Source organism: Cyphellophora attinorum (assembly GCF_001299255.1).
Source record: "Cyphellophora attinorum strain CBS 131958 chromosome Unknown Contig7, whole genome shotgun sequence".
Taxonomy (NCBI): domain Eukaryota; kingdom Fungi; phylum Ascomycota; class Eurotiomycetes; order Chaetothyriales; family Cyphellophoraceae; genus Cyphellophora; species Cyphellophora attinorum.
Window position 1 is genome coordinate 825392 of NW_017253235.1, and position 13776 is coordinate 839167.

The 13776-nt window shown below is 53.9% G+C and overlaps 4 protein-coding genes across 4 annotated transcripts; 1 reads left to right on the forward strand and 3 right to left on the reverse strand.

Moving 5' to 3' along the window:
* Positions 1-415: 415 nt before the first annotated feature.
* AB675_9782 (uncharacterized protein) lies at positions 416-1126 on the forward strand (the record flags this gene model as incomplete). The annotated part of the gene is made up of 1 exon (XM_018150346.1): positions 416-1126. One exon carries the CDS (start codon positions 416-418, stop codon positions 1124-1126), a length of 711 nt encoding a protein of 236 aa, XP_018002422.1.
* Positions 1127-4310: 3184 nt separating this feature from the next.
* On the reverse strand, positions 4311-5588 carry AB675_9783 (uncharacterized protein; the record flags this gene model as incomplete). Its single annotated transcript, XM_018150347.1, has 1 exon — positions 4311-5588. The coding sequence occupies one exon, from the start codon at positions 5586-5588 to the stop codon at positions 4311-4313; it is 1278 nt and encodes a 425-aa protein (XP_018002353.1).
* A 3346-nt stretch (positions 5589-8934) lies between these two features.
* On the reverse strand, positions 8935-9954 carry AB675_9784 (37S ribosomal protein S9, mitochondrial; the record flags this gene model as incomplete). Its single annotated transcript, XM_018150348.1, has 2 exons — positions 8935-9026; positions 9075-9954. 2 exons carry the CDS (start codon positions 9952-9954, stop codon positions 8935-8937), a joined length of 972 nt encoding a protein of 323 aa, XP_018002470.1.
* A 530-nt stretch (positions 9955-10484) lies between these two features.
* Positions 10485-13644, reverse strand: AB675_9785 (uncharacterized protein; the record flags this gene model as incomplete). Its single annotated transcript, XM_018150349.1, has 3 exons — positions 10485-11348; positions 12401-13198; positions 13249-13644. The coding sequence occupies 3 exons, from the start codon at positions 13642-13644 to the stop codon at positions 10485-10487; spliced, it is 2058 nt and encodes a 685-aa protein (XP_018002415.1).
* Positions 13645-13776: the final 132 nt, after the last annotated feature.

A 13776-nucleotide genomic window follows, 5' to 3' on the forward strand; every position in this document is an offset into this window, starting at 1 on the left:
AGCATGCCTCGACTCTGTATTGCGTTTAGCACTGGAACGATACTTGGTCGCATGCCAGTATACGTTCTTCGTGTAGACAGCGCGGCTGCGTCATGCTATCAATTAAAAATGATCCCAGTGTAACGACAGAAATGCCAGGCACGATGAATGCTTCCAACGAATGCCAAGGGCCGAACCCTTCGTCGGATCCGAGCGGTAGACTTTGACTTGTGCTGCCTCGCAGGATACATATATATCAGCAAAACTGATGTGTTATGCGTGATAAGCATGATAGTCTGCATGTCTGCAGGATGGTATGCAATCGCAGCTGCCGTAGCGACTTACTGCAAACAAGAGCGATTACATCTCGTGTCTATACCCTGTATTAAGGACAATCAGCACTTTTCGTCCTTGGTAGCATACCCAAGGACACACGATGCACGTCGTCGTGATGGATCACCAACGACGGCAGAAGCAGCCCGTCCTTCACCTCATTCGCCACGGCCAAGGCTACCACAACATTCCGCCGGGCAATTATACACTTCCGGATCCCTACCTAACACCCTTCGGCGTGGAGCAATGCCGACAGCTACGGCAGCGCGAATTTCCTGAACCACTACACGATTCACCTGGGTTACCTGGCATTCATGAATTTCCACGGCGCAAGATCTCCCTCATTGCAACCTCACCTATGACCCGAGCCATCCAGTCTGCCTTCGAGATCTTCCGCCCCATCCTGACGGACAACCACACCGATGGTCGGGAGACAGGTGACCAGACTAACATACCGCCACCCTTCATTGCACTCCCCGACGCGCAAGAGTCGAGCACAGACGCTTGCGACATCGGCCAAGATCCAGCGGTCCTTGCACGAACATGTGCAACAAACGGGTGGCCAATCGACTTAAGTCTAGTCCATGACGGCTGGAACGACAAGTCCACGCCCGGAAGTCGCTATTCGCCCGCTTCGAAAGCGATCTTTCGACGGGCGCGGGACACGCGCGTGTTCTTGCGAGACGCAGCGCGAAGACTTGTTGCGGAAGGTCTTACCGATGTGCAGATCGTGCTGGTTGCGCATGGCGGCTTCATGCACTACTTGACGGGCGATTGGGAGGATGCGGGCAAGTACCGGCGACGGGATGGGTGAATTGCGAATTGAGGTCTTATCGTTTCTTGGATATGCCGAATGTCGGAGTTGACGATCTTGCGAAGCTGGTCGAGACGGAGGAGAGTCGGAGCAGACGCGGGCTTGAGGGGCCTATGATCACGGACGGGCAGGCGCAGAGGGAGTTATATGCCAGGGCAATGGAGCAGTGGGAGGCGCAAGGCCTGCAGAATCATAGTAAGATTGCCGGGCAGGAAGATGAAGAGGATGACATGTTGTTCTGGTAGGGAGTCTCAAAAGGGAATGTACTCACAGGAGTAAGATGACTAGTTCACACCTGGGCTCCTTGCGAGGACGCTGGCAGGTGTTTCGTTTTCGGTTGCGGCCCTCTGTCGGTAGAAGCAGCCGTTCGCATGGTCAGACCTTGCACTATGGCATGACGTGGACTCAGCAATATCGAGCTGGAAGCTCAAGCTGCAACCGTTCCAGGTTTCGCTTAGATTGGACTCGTGGTCCCACCGCATGGTTGTCTACCCCGGGGTCCACAACGGGTAAATTCCACTGCTCTGCCGACTGATGGGATCGTGTCGATTCAGGTCGCTGTTGATACAGTAATTTCTGGCGTATTCGCTGATACTCACAACCTCTGGACTCCAAAGAAACAGATATCGACCCTGGAGTAGGGGTGGTTCTGGGACAGCGTAGGCGTGGATATGCCAAGGTGGGCATCATCCAGCGTGTAGTCTGGCGGGCTGCTCTTGCAGTTTGATGCCACCAGCACAGCAGTCAGTCTCGTGGGGCGTTAGTCGCCAGCGGCTCCATGTTTTGCAATCAAGCAGCTGTACTTGACTTGCTGGAGCAGTCTGCGATCGTTATGCCTTTGCAGCATCGGAGACCCGCGAAGCTCACTCAGCTGTTGAGCGTGAACCCTGCTGAGTCACGGCTTCCCTGACAGTATGTCGCTCGATCAGTGTTGTGATGTGTTCGGAGGCTTCGTCAGGTTTGTTTGCATTCCGAAGCTTGTGCGGACAGCTAAGATCGCCACAATCCATCAGTCCGTTCGCAACTTCGCATCTCCGTTGTTCTCGCGAGATGCTGCGAGCGACCCGAACAACCAGATAGAAGTCGACAATCGTCCAGATACGGCAACCTTTGTTACGTTTTTGAACGTTGATGCGTCGAAGTCCATCCCGAAGCCCGCATCAGGCCACAATTTAATCCGTCTTGCCGTCCAAGTTGGCCGTGCATATCATCACGTCTGCCCGAAGTCTGCTCCGAACGAGTGACTCGACGTCCAATCCGCATTGCTTCGGTGCTAGCCCGCCGCATCAAGGTGTCACTGACAGCTTCATATCGACACTAAGTGTTGATCTCAAGACGCTACCAAGTGCAGCCACATGTAAGCTTTGTGAATTGGAGGAGATCTTCCTGGCGGTTGCTGTTCCCATAGTCGGCACTTCCGCACCCAAGGACGAAACTCGTGCGTGCGGAGAGAATCAGAAACACCGAAATCTTCATTGAACGACCATTTCTTGTGCACAGACAACCACAACTTTCATCCAGCTTGTAAATGTGTACTTCTGCGTACGGCAGCTCGCGTAATAGTTCTCACGTGCGTCGGAGCGTCGCGTACCGTCGTCAGAGACGAAAGGAGAGCTTCTCCGCCAGCTCCGACCTGCGCCGAGCGACACCGAACAAGCCCCGTGCATCTAGCCCGCGTCCTCCTGGGTGAGAATTGCACCGCCTCTACGCACCAGAAGCATCATCATCTCACCAGCCTCATCTCACGTGCTGTGCTTTGATTATATGTCAGTCAGCATTCATCCACCTCATCGCGATTCCTGACTCGTTTCTCCAGCGAGCGGAATCCGTACTTTCGCGAATCGTGGCTTTGTTTCAGGTCCGGCCTTACGGTCTCGCTTCCCACGTGCCAAGGACCACATCCCAGACGTCTGGCGTACGAAGATGACGTTTCCACATTTGAGATCCTGTTACAGAATACACATCGGAAAGTGAGGAGTCTTGACGGAGCTCCAGCGATCCGAGAGATCTCCCTAGAATTCTCGAAGGACGCTTCGACGCGCTAGAAGGAGCAAGTGCCGGGATTTGGATGGGGTCGAATCGTCAGACGAAGCAAGTCTACGAGTAAGTGGGACAGGCGTCGAAGATACGATGGGGGCCGTTTCATGAGTGAGCAGCCTCCATTTGCGACAACCCTACGACGAGTGATATTGCAGTGTTGCCATTTATATTCATGTCTAACCCAGCATCGACCAAACGCCGGCGCTTTCTTCACTTGTACACAGTACGTACACAGAAGCCATGTCCAGGACGGGCAATCTGACTCCAGCCTGATGACAAGTTGTGATCATCAATCGGACCTTCATGCCTCACTTTGCCGATCGGATGCCTCATCATCGACAGATTCGAGTTACGGTCGGGAAGGCGCTGGAATTGGAATTCCTTGGACGACCAACGTCCTCGGAGCCTTACCAACTATATGCCGACTTCAGCTTGACATCAGGCCCAGAAAATCGGTAACACTCCAGTCCTCTGTGTCCAGAATTCAGACGCCACTCTTCACGCTAGCAGGGAATTGTCGTTGCTTCTTTGTCGAGATCTTGCAGCCTGACGCCTGACAAGGGATCAAACCAGCCTTCCGGGACCAAATGTTCACCTGACAACATTAGTATGCACACTCCAGATGGTAGGGTACGACCATGTAAGCGGCTGCCGCACATATTGCTGTCAATCTTGCTTCCCTACGGCAAGCCCCGAGATCTGGTGTCACCTTCACATGCGCCTCATCGAGAACTTCGGATCAGACTATGAACCGAACAGATGATGCTTAGCACGGTGAAAGGTTATACTTCGTGTGTATTGCTGACTTCTGCCTGCCTTGTGCCAAATCGTGTAGTCAATACAATCGCCGCCATCCAAGCTTTTGATATCTAACTCTAGCTCGTAAATCACCATTATTCTCCCAAACAGAACATGCTTGCGCAATGATGGTATACTCTCCGCCTCAAATGTACCATACAAGATGCCAGTATTCGTAGATCTCTTCGTAACAATGAAAAGAACAAAATGATAAACAGACAGCCTTCCCTTCATCGACGGATGCGCGAGCATCTCGTCTTCTTGTGCGAACGCCTGGATAAAAGCATGCTTGCCACCACATGAGAATCAAAGAAAGGGTATCTCATAGCTCACTCGCTCGCTCGATTCAAGCGCCACTCCTCGCCATGCCCACCGCCGTAGTCGTAGACGACTGGATTCCTGACATCGCCGTGTCCGTGCGCCTCCTCGTCGGTGCAGCACCAGAAGCACTGACTTGACGTTGCATTGCTTCAGCCCCATCATCGTCCTCCCAAGCCTCGACCAAATCCAGCACTCCCATCAATCCAGCCACGATCAGCTCTTCCGCCAGGCCCAATTCGTAGTCCACGAGCCCGAAACCCTCTAAATCATTGCAGAAGCTCACGACTTCCTCGATGAGGTTTCGCACACGCTCTGCGGTGAATCCGATATCGCTGCTCGATCCACCCGCTCTCGATCTTGTGTAGGAGGTAGCCGAGACGTACATAGCTCGCGTGCGGATCGCTTCCGCCAGCCCTTCCCACGCAAGGTTCAGACGAGTCCACATGGTGAGACGCTCGGTGTACTGCTCGAGGCGATCGACATCGTGGTGTAGGTTGAGCGGCTGGACGTGAGTGACGAGCCAGCGCGTGGCAGCCAGTAATCTGTCCGCAGCACTGACCAAAGTCGAGCTGCTGGAGGCTGAGTTGGCAGAGATGATGACTTGAAGGACTGTGTTAATGGAGGTCTGGTAATCCTGAAGACCTTGAGCTAGGGCGGCGGCTTCGGCCGCTGAGGGCTGTGGCGGGCCGCTTTGTGGTTGAGAAGTTGGAATTGGTTGTTGTGCTTGTTGACTGGAGGGCAGAGTTGCGTCGTGGAGCGATGGGTAGTCGCTCGAGGATGAGGACGCATAAGGCTGCTGTTGGTGCGAGACAAGAGATTGCCGGGCTGCGGATGAGTACTGAGGGTGTTGTTGAGCCTGCTGTTGTTGTTGAGTGTACAAGCTGGTCTGCGGATCGTACTGACCGGGAAGTGCTCCGAGTTGCGAACTCATCACTTCGATAGCAGCAGACTGCCTTGATTGTTGCTGCTGATAAGGCTGCGGCAACGACTCGTACATAGCCTGCTGTGTATTACTTCCCAACATCGGCGACTGCTGATAGCCGCCATACTGCTGAGCCTGAGCTTGTCCGACCGACTGACGGGCGCTTTGCATATACGCCGCCGAGGGCGAGTACTGCATCTCGACGCCTTGCATCGGACTGCCATCGTGTATCGAGCCGCTGCCGTACTGCTGAGCTTCGGGATAGCCGTACTGCTGCTGAAAGCCTGGTAGATACGACCTGGTCATAGAATGCCGTACCGAGTCGCTTCGGACGGGGGTTCCTGGTTGAGCATAGCGGTCCGCAGTGGTGGGCGGACCCATCGGTTGGCTCGTTGGTGGGCGTGAGCCCGAATGTGTATGATGTCCGTATGGCTGTCCATACTGTGATGCTCGGCGGTCATCGCCGTCCATTTACAGAGGGTGTGCGAATTTGTTGACGCCAGCTCGTTGTTGTCGTCGATGTCGCCGGTGTGAGAAGATACGAGAAGGAAAATGAGATCAGCGCGCCTTCCAGTACTGCGCCGCATTCACGCGAGCAGTTGCCGGCGCTAAGATGTTGGGTACAAAGGTTGTTGCGCGTATGCAATGTACCATGTACCAGGAAGTATTTGATGGGCCGATCGGCGAAATACTATGACGGTAGGAATAGTGCGATGCTATTTGCGAGGCTTGGCTTTGAAGAATACGTGACAGTCGTTGTACCTGCGTGAAGAAGACTCCAGACCTTGACAGACAGTGCCGGTGAGGCGTGGTGAGGCTCGTTGCAAATGATAGAAATGGTATGGATCGACAATAAGAAAGTCGTAATTGGCGAGTGTAGTCGGGCAGCGATTCGTCGATCTTCTGCAAGGCTACGCTCCGTGCCAGGTAACAAAGTAAAGATCTCACTGATGTTGGGCTGCTGCTCGAAGTGGGTCCAGGCTATATCGATGTTGGACTAGGGTGAGTCGGCTGTGGTGAAGACACAGACTGTCTTCGGTTGATTAACGAGCGAATGAGGGTCAGATCGAGGGCGAAGTTGACAGGAAAGTGCTGTGGTGTACCTGGTGCGGCGCAGGGCAGGGTATATCAAAGAAGGTCGGAGCCGTGGTGATGGGGCATGGAAATAGATGAAGATGTGGAAGGTGGGTATGCCGCATGATATCGGACACCGGAGACAGCTATGCGAGGCTTGTTGTCGAGGATCGAGAAGTCTGAAGCGTCCGGCAAGTCAAGTCTGACGACAGCCTTCAATCGAATGAGTGACTTGTGGATATTGGTGTTTGCTGAACAGTAATTGATGGTCGCAAAGCAGCGCGGGTTAGATGATCTAACGACGCGCCATCGGTCGACAAGGATGGTGAGCCCTAACAATGGATCAAACTTGACAGCTCGGTGGAGGGAAGAGAGCCTGGTTGGAAACAAGCAGAATCCAGCTGCTTCGTCGTAGCAAGAAAAGTCGGCGGACGAAGACGTCGGTTGATTGATGTTGGAGGGGCGGGCTATGGGAAGAGTACGAGGGTGGCGGTGGACCCTACTGTCTCTGAGCAATTCGATCTGAGGCGGGGCCAACAAGGGCAGTTTGCGCCTCACAATTCGGCTTTCCTGTTGGAAGGTTGGAAAGAGACTTTTGGCGTCCAGCGCTGTGGCGCGGGCCTGCATCGAATGAGAGGTAGACTGATTAGAGAACCCTCTTGCAAAATGTGCTTGTCTCCAGGAGCAGTCCTGTTCATCTTCCTTGCCGGTGGGATTCAGTCGCTGGCTAGCAAGACGAAACATCCATGTTGGCTCACAACTGTTTGCTCGCATGCTCTCGCCCCATTCTCGATTAGACGGACCAGCGACAGTTGATCCCTGGCTATTCTGATGCATCCCAAATTAAGCCGCCAGCGCATGTCAGCCGAGACACAACGACACCAACAAGGTGGATTGGCCTGCATGTCATGGCCGTTGATGCCCAATTATGATAGCTAAGTGCCTGATCTTGGTCTCAGAAGTTACCCCTGGCATTAAGTCACTAGCCCTGACAGACTGGGCAGGTTTTTGACATCAAACACTTGCGGCCGTTCAGGGTCTCGTGTTCCAAAATCTTCTCGATTGACGACGATTCAGCCAAGCTCGCCCTTCCCGGCATATACTCCGGCCGGGCAGCTCCCAAGCTTACATTTAATGCCGGCTTTACGACATGGTTATGTTTGATCTTCAGATGCCCGCAGAGTGTCGTGCTGTCTGAAGAGATAAAGTGACTTTCAACGTTGATGACATCGTGAAGCCATCGCAAGCCACCTCACTAACAGGGCTTCGCGAGTTCCGGCATTGCTCGCCGAATCAGGACGGCTCGCGTATTTGCGGTGGCCTCCAGATCGGCAGATACGGACGCCTTCTTCAGCCACAGTAGTGTACTCGTCGTCTATTTCGTGGGCCTGTTGAGCTGAACTGAACGTTTTTGTGCAGCTTAACCTGGCCAATACCGTTGCGACTGACTCGATCCAGCGCTGTGTTTGGTACTTTTGAATGGAAATGATTTCCCGCGTACCTGGGACTCTGTGTCGCGCATATCGCGACGCAACGAATCTTTGAGGCGTGATGCGCAATGCCGCTACTGTACGCGTGCTGGATGCCCGCCTTACCTCGGACTCTGCATCTGCTTAAGACTGCTCATTGGTGGTCGCCGTGATCTATGCCAGACCTTAGCAGTGAGGCAACGGCAATTACAAGTCGTTCTACGTAATCTCTTGCAGCCAAGGCACTTCGGGTGCGTTTCAGAATTCTTCTGGCTCCAACCCGGGGTTGCAGTTGCCCGAAAGGCTTCTGGAAATTGTTCTTACGACATTCCACACTCCGGCAGTTGCGAACGATCGTCGAAACCTGGTTGAATCATGTTTCTTGTGGTGTATCTGCCCAATGTAGAGAACAGCGCTGCCTAGAGCTGGTCTTGGTCTATCTTGTGTCGGAGGTTATGTTTCAACATCGATGTATTGCTCCGGCAAGCGCGTCTGGGGCTGGACGACTATCAACGCGACTCAATCTGTGCCTTGCATTAGCCTCGATGCGAGGTGGACATCCAGGCATTCTTGCACTGCTCTTATTGTGCAATTCTGTACGAGACTATCACGACCGGTGGATTGACCAAATACAGACACTCGTAGGCATGCCGCTGCGAAGCGAGGAGATCACCTTCGCGTATATGCGCTCACAGGAATCGAGACCGGAATTAAAGTGTACCATTCGACCGTGCACCTGTTACCGACTCATGCCCCTCTCACACATTTGGGCTGGCGGAGAGAAGACGAGAACCCAACGCGTACGTCCTGTGACGATGGCGCGATGTGTCGATAAGCATGCGACAGTGACAGCCTTGACAGCCCCGCTTGGATCGAAATCTGATATGCCCGAGATTCGGTGCGACGTGTTGAAAGGGCCCACGGGTCTGGTCCCTGAGTGGCGCGTAGACTCGGTCCATGACATCTGCTTGCATCGATATGGTGCCCTTTCGCTTTGAGGGAGTATGACGCTCAGGCGCGCGATCTCGTCGAGGCATTATAGAGCAGTCATGAGTTGATATAACGGACATGCGTAGAAATCTCCTCAGCCATCACAGGGTCCTTAAAGCTCGCGTCGTACAAACCAAAGGACGCGTGCAGATGAATGCAGATATATGCACGACACATGCCGGCAGATCTTGGTGTTAACGCTTGACCCAAGCTGGTCTCTTCCGAGCCTTGACACGGCCGGTCTTCTTGCGTTCCACACGCTTCATCACCCGTGTCACGCAACCAGCTAGGATTGTTAGCACGAGTTTCGAAGTATGACTAGGCTGTGACTCACCCATACGCAGGATCGGCTTCAATGCAGGCTCGTGTACAATCAAAGCATTAGCCATGCCGAGGGTGATCGATTCGGCCTGCCCAGTCGAGCCACCTCCAGACGCGACGACGAAGGCATTGTATTTCTCCATGCGATCCGTAATCTTGAGAGGCCAGATCACGCTCTCGCGGTCATGTAGCCTCGGGAAGGCCGCGGTAAGAGGTTTGCCGTTCACGATGATCTGACCGTCGCCTTCGATTAGCTGAACTCGGGCCACGGCCGATTTCCGCCGCCCAACACCTTTCGATCGACCAAACTCGTCTATCGTCTTCGGTCGAGGGCCTTCAACGGCTTCGGTCCCGGGTCTGCGGAATTCTTCCAAAACCATGCGGACCTCAGCAGGTCGAAATTTTGGATTGATAAGATTCAGTCTCTTCAGCAGGGCAATGACTTTCGAGTATTTGGCTGCGCCGATCTTTTCTGACATATTTCCTCGGAACTGCATCAAATTCAGGAATGCGATCGCAGGCGCCTTTTCTGCGGACACCGTCGGTAGTTTTCCATGCTTCTCGTAGAGTTGCGTCAGTCGTAGTAGCACGTCGTTGAATACTGGCGAGGTCGTGAAGTAGGACGGAGATGCTGGCACCAGACGCGCAGCTTCGCCGACGGTGTTCTTCTTGTCGAATTCAATAGGAGGAGCTGCGACGACTTCGAATGGTGTTTGTTGTAAAGTGGCGTCTGTAGCAATCTCTGCGCGCCTGTATGTCGTAGCTGATAATGCTCTTGACTGGGCGTGAGTCCTGCCCAACCGCGGCGAATTCGACGGTCGGGCTCGAAGACTGCATTGCTTGCATGTCCATCCCGCGGTCTGCAGTATCGAGGTCACCGCCTTCCGCGTCATGCCAGGCTGATGAAGCGGCGTTGCAGCCAGACTGCCGTCTCCTCTTCAAAGAGATTAGGGACTGCCAACAGTATGCCACAAGTCGCGTGCGAGTCAGTATGCTGTTCGTGATGAAGGACGATTCGCATGAGCTTGCTCCCCCGAAAAAGCTGGAGTCCACCCAGGTCATCGGAATGCCAAGCCCGATAGCACCTCAAGACTTTGAGTTCACGATTCAATGCTTGGAAAGTCATCCTTTTCACCAAGTTGACCTTCGGTCAGAATTGACTGAACCGAGCCTAACAACTTTCACCTCTTTGCTCGCGACGAGACCTTGGAATTTCGGTCGCGCATGACTGTTTTGTGTTGTGCTATCGGACGACCTGCCTCGTCAAGCCCGTCGTATTTGCTATGTCACAGAATCGAAAGGCTGCCCACGGTCAGCACTGTACGCATTTGAGTGCGAGGCGCGACAGCATAGATCGATCGCGCAAAGCATAGCCCAACGACTGATCCTTACTGCATCGACTTAGAATCAGGCCGTCTTCAGCTCAAACTACAGCACTGGGATCAGTCTTCACCATCTCCAGGACCTTCTCCGGCGTTCTGAACTTCACGCCTCCGAAATACTTCTGCCGATGCTTCTCGACCAGATCCTTTGGCAACAAGCTGGCCCCCGAATAACTCAACAGCTCGAATTGCGCCAGCAACAAGCCCATCCAATCCTTACTTCCCTCCTTCTCAGCCTTGACCAAATTGTCCACCGTCTCACTCAGACTTTTCACCTTCCTCGCCCATTTGCCGCCACCCACCTCCGCCTCATCCACCAAAGCATACAGTTCGTTCCACGTCAGCCGATCACCCTCCACGAACGTGAACTCTTCCCACTCCAGTCCCTTCTCTCCTGCTTCCAGCAACTTTCCCACCGCAACAGCTACATCCCTGACCGGCACAAAACTAGTCTTCTGCTCCCCAGACCCATAGATCGTGAACTCCCTCTTCTCCCAATCCATGGGCCACATCGGCCCAATATCCCTCAACTTCCTGTTCGCTGCCGGCACGATATAGTCCACGAACCAGGAGTTACACACTACCGTCCACTGGAGATCTCGTTTGCGCTCCTTCGCCTTCCGCATGGCACCATACAGCACAGCCTGATGCTCGCGCATAAACAACGGCTGGTCCGGGTAGTTGAGCACATCGCTTGTCCACTCGCTCGGGATGAAGAACTTGCAGGTCGGAGACTGCTCGACCGCAGAAAGCAGCGCGAGGTGCGTCGGTGTGACGATCTCTGGATTATCGTAGCAGGAGACGGTGGAAACAAGGGCAGTGCGGTCTTCGAGGACCGAGACAAGGGATGGGACGGTGTAGTCTGTGACACGGTGGGGAACGGGGAGGGGTGGATTGGGATTGGACTGGCGTGTCAGGATGATAATGTCGTGGCTTGGCGAGTGAGTTCGGTAACAAGGTAAGAGGAGACGTCTCCTGTGCCGGCGATGGCGACTTTCATCCTGGCGTTGGTTGCAGGGTGGTTGCTCTTGAATGAGTACTAGAGTGGACACAGGGGACGCTGCTGTTGCTGGAAGGGAATGAGGTTGTATTTGGTATAGCGGCGTCGTCTCGGTGTGGGTGGACTTGGTCGTCCTGCAATCGCTAGTTGTGGTTAAAATTGCAATGGCCGACTGCTCTGACACAGGCTTAGAAGCGCCTTTTATATCTTGCCTCGACACCACCGCGGTGCCGCGCCCCTCAGGCAACCTCGAAACAGAACGTGTCATTAGCAAAGATCATCCACGGTGACTGGTCCAGCGTCTGCGAAAGATGGCCGTCAAGGCCACGGACAAGACCTGCCAAGATTATGGCTCCTGACTGCTTACCAAACAGGCACGAATTGAGTTGGAGTCTTACCCCGATGGGCGGACTAAGTCGCTAAGATAGCGGTTAGATAAAGAACTCATATGCTTCAAGCTCTGAAAGCACTTCACGGTCATCTGCTGTAAGCTTTGGTCCAATGGTGACGGATTTGCTGAAGAAGGCATCGGTAAGCTGAACCTGAAGACGATGTCACGATTTACCGGCAACGCACCTTGATCGTTCAATGACGCAAATCGGCCATTGACCCGGTCTACGGCCGTGGAAACAAGAAATCGCCATAGCTGTCGCAAAGGACATTACGAAATAACGACTTGAATCAACGGCCACCTGTTCGTTGCCAATGCGCGGTGGCTTGAATGTGCTTGCAGCATACGTGGTAATGAGTGCTGCCTTCCCTAGAAACCGACGTATTTTCTGCCAAGACAGACGGCATGTTGACAGTCAACTACGGCCGTACTCAAGGCAACCAGGCTCACAATTCATTGCTTGGCTTAGTAGAGCTTGACGGCAGCTGAGTGTCTCAAGCTCTCATAGCTCTGCTGCTGAGATGTGAAAATATGTCAACAAGATTCTAGCAGAGATACGCACTGACGCCGTGAGCCACTGCGGTCCTCCTGATCGCTTGAGGACCGATGAGTACAGTGTCCGCTTCTGCCCAATGCCATTCTAACAGTTCAATTGCCCGCTGCTGCAGGGGCATCTCTGACGTGAAAGACTGGAGATAGGAATGCAGCGTTCGTTGCGCGTGAGGCTCACGAAGGTACGAACCAAGGAGAATGAGATACGGGACAAGCCCGTAGCAGGTCTCTGTCGCCTGGTGGAGTAGCCGGAGATGGTCCATCGCTTTCACGATTTGCGATTGCAGGGAGATTGCCGTCAAAATGGGATCCAGTAGCGAGTCCGCGTGCAAATGCAGAACGGCAGCTTTGAAGGAGACTATGGCAACCTTCTGCTTGCGCGACACATCGTCCACGTCTGTTCCGTCTATGAGAGGAGCCGGGCCAGGCCTCGAAACGTGGGGCCGCATCGCCAGACGTCCCGTCCGCTCAGCTAGACTCAGCTGCTCGCTGTGAGCCTTGTGCTCAGTCTGTAGCAGTTGTGGAATGTAGACAATAGTCTCTGGTTCGTAGGCGAACATGGACCCGAACGCTGGAAAACGCCTGATTCCGGGCAACGTACGGCGGCAGAAATCGAGCGCCATGGCACCTATGTCGGTGTCATCTTCGCCACAGAGCATCGCCATGATTGCGAAGTAGCCGTGGCTTTCGAGAAGAAATACCGTAAGATCTTGGTCTTCGGGCTCAGACAGCGCATCGAGCGCTGGTTGCAACAAAGCTTGACATCCACGCACATGTTGCAAGGCACCGCCAAGGCTGTTACCGTCGATCAACTGTAGGCTTGGAATTAGCTTGGCTCAGGGGTCTGGTATCATCGACGTACCTCACAATGACAAAGCAAAATCATGGTGGTCAGCAAGACCTTGTATTCGCTTGCGGCCTTGGATTGATCACCAGCCAAGCGGTCCTTGAGTCCTCGCAAGGCGCAATTCCAGTGATGTAGAGCGTTGGACTCGTGCTCGGGCTGTAGCTGCCGCAAGTGGACGCCGCTCGTGGCCAATAAGGCGTCAAGGACCAGCTTGTTCGAGGTGGCTAAAGGGATCACGTGCTTGTATAGTATCCAGTTGTGCTCGTTGCTGAACAGCATCCAGTCGACAGTCTTTTTGCAGAAATGCTCGAGCAATGCTGGCGAGTTGCGACGAAGTTGAACTGGCAACAACCCATTGGTCGACTGACGGCTTTGTGCATCTTCAGCAGCCTCTGAGGAAGCTTCCACCATGCCACGCCGCGTCGCAGACACTCCTGGCCAGATACATACCTGTGACGTTGATTGGCAGCTCTGGCAAACTGGACATTCCTCGCCGCACTTCTTCCTTTTCTTACGGCATGGCAAACAACCCAGCTTGCTTCG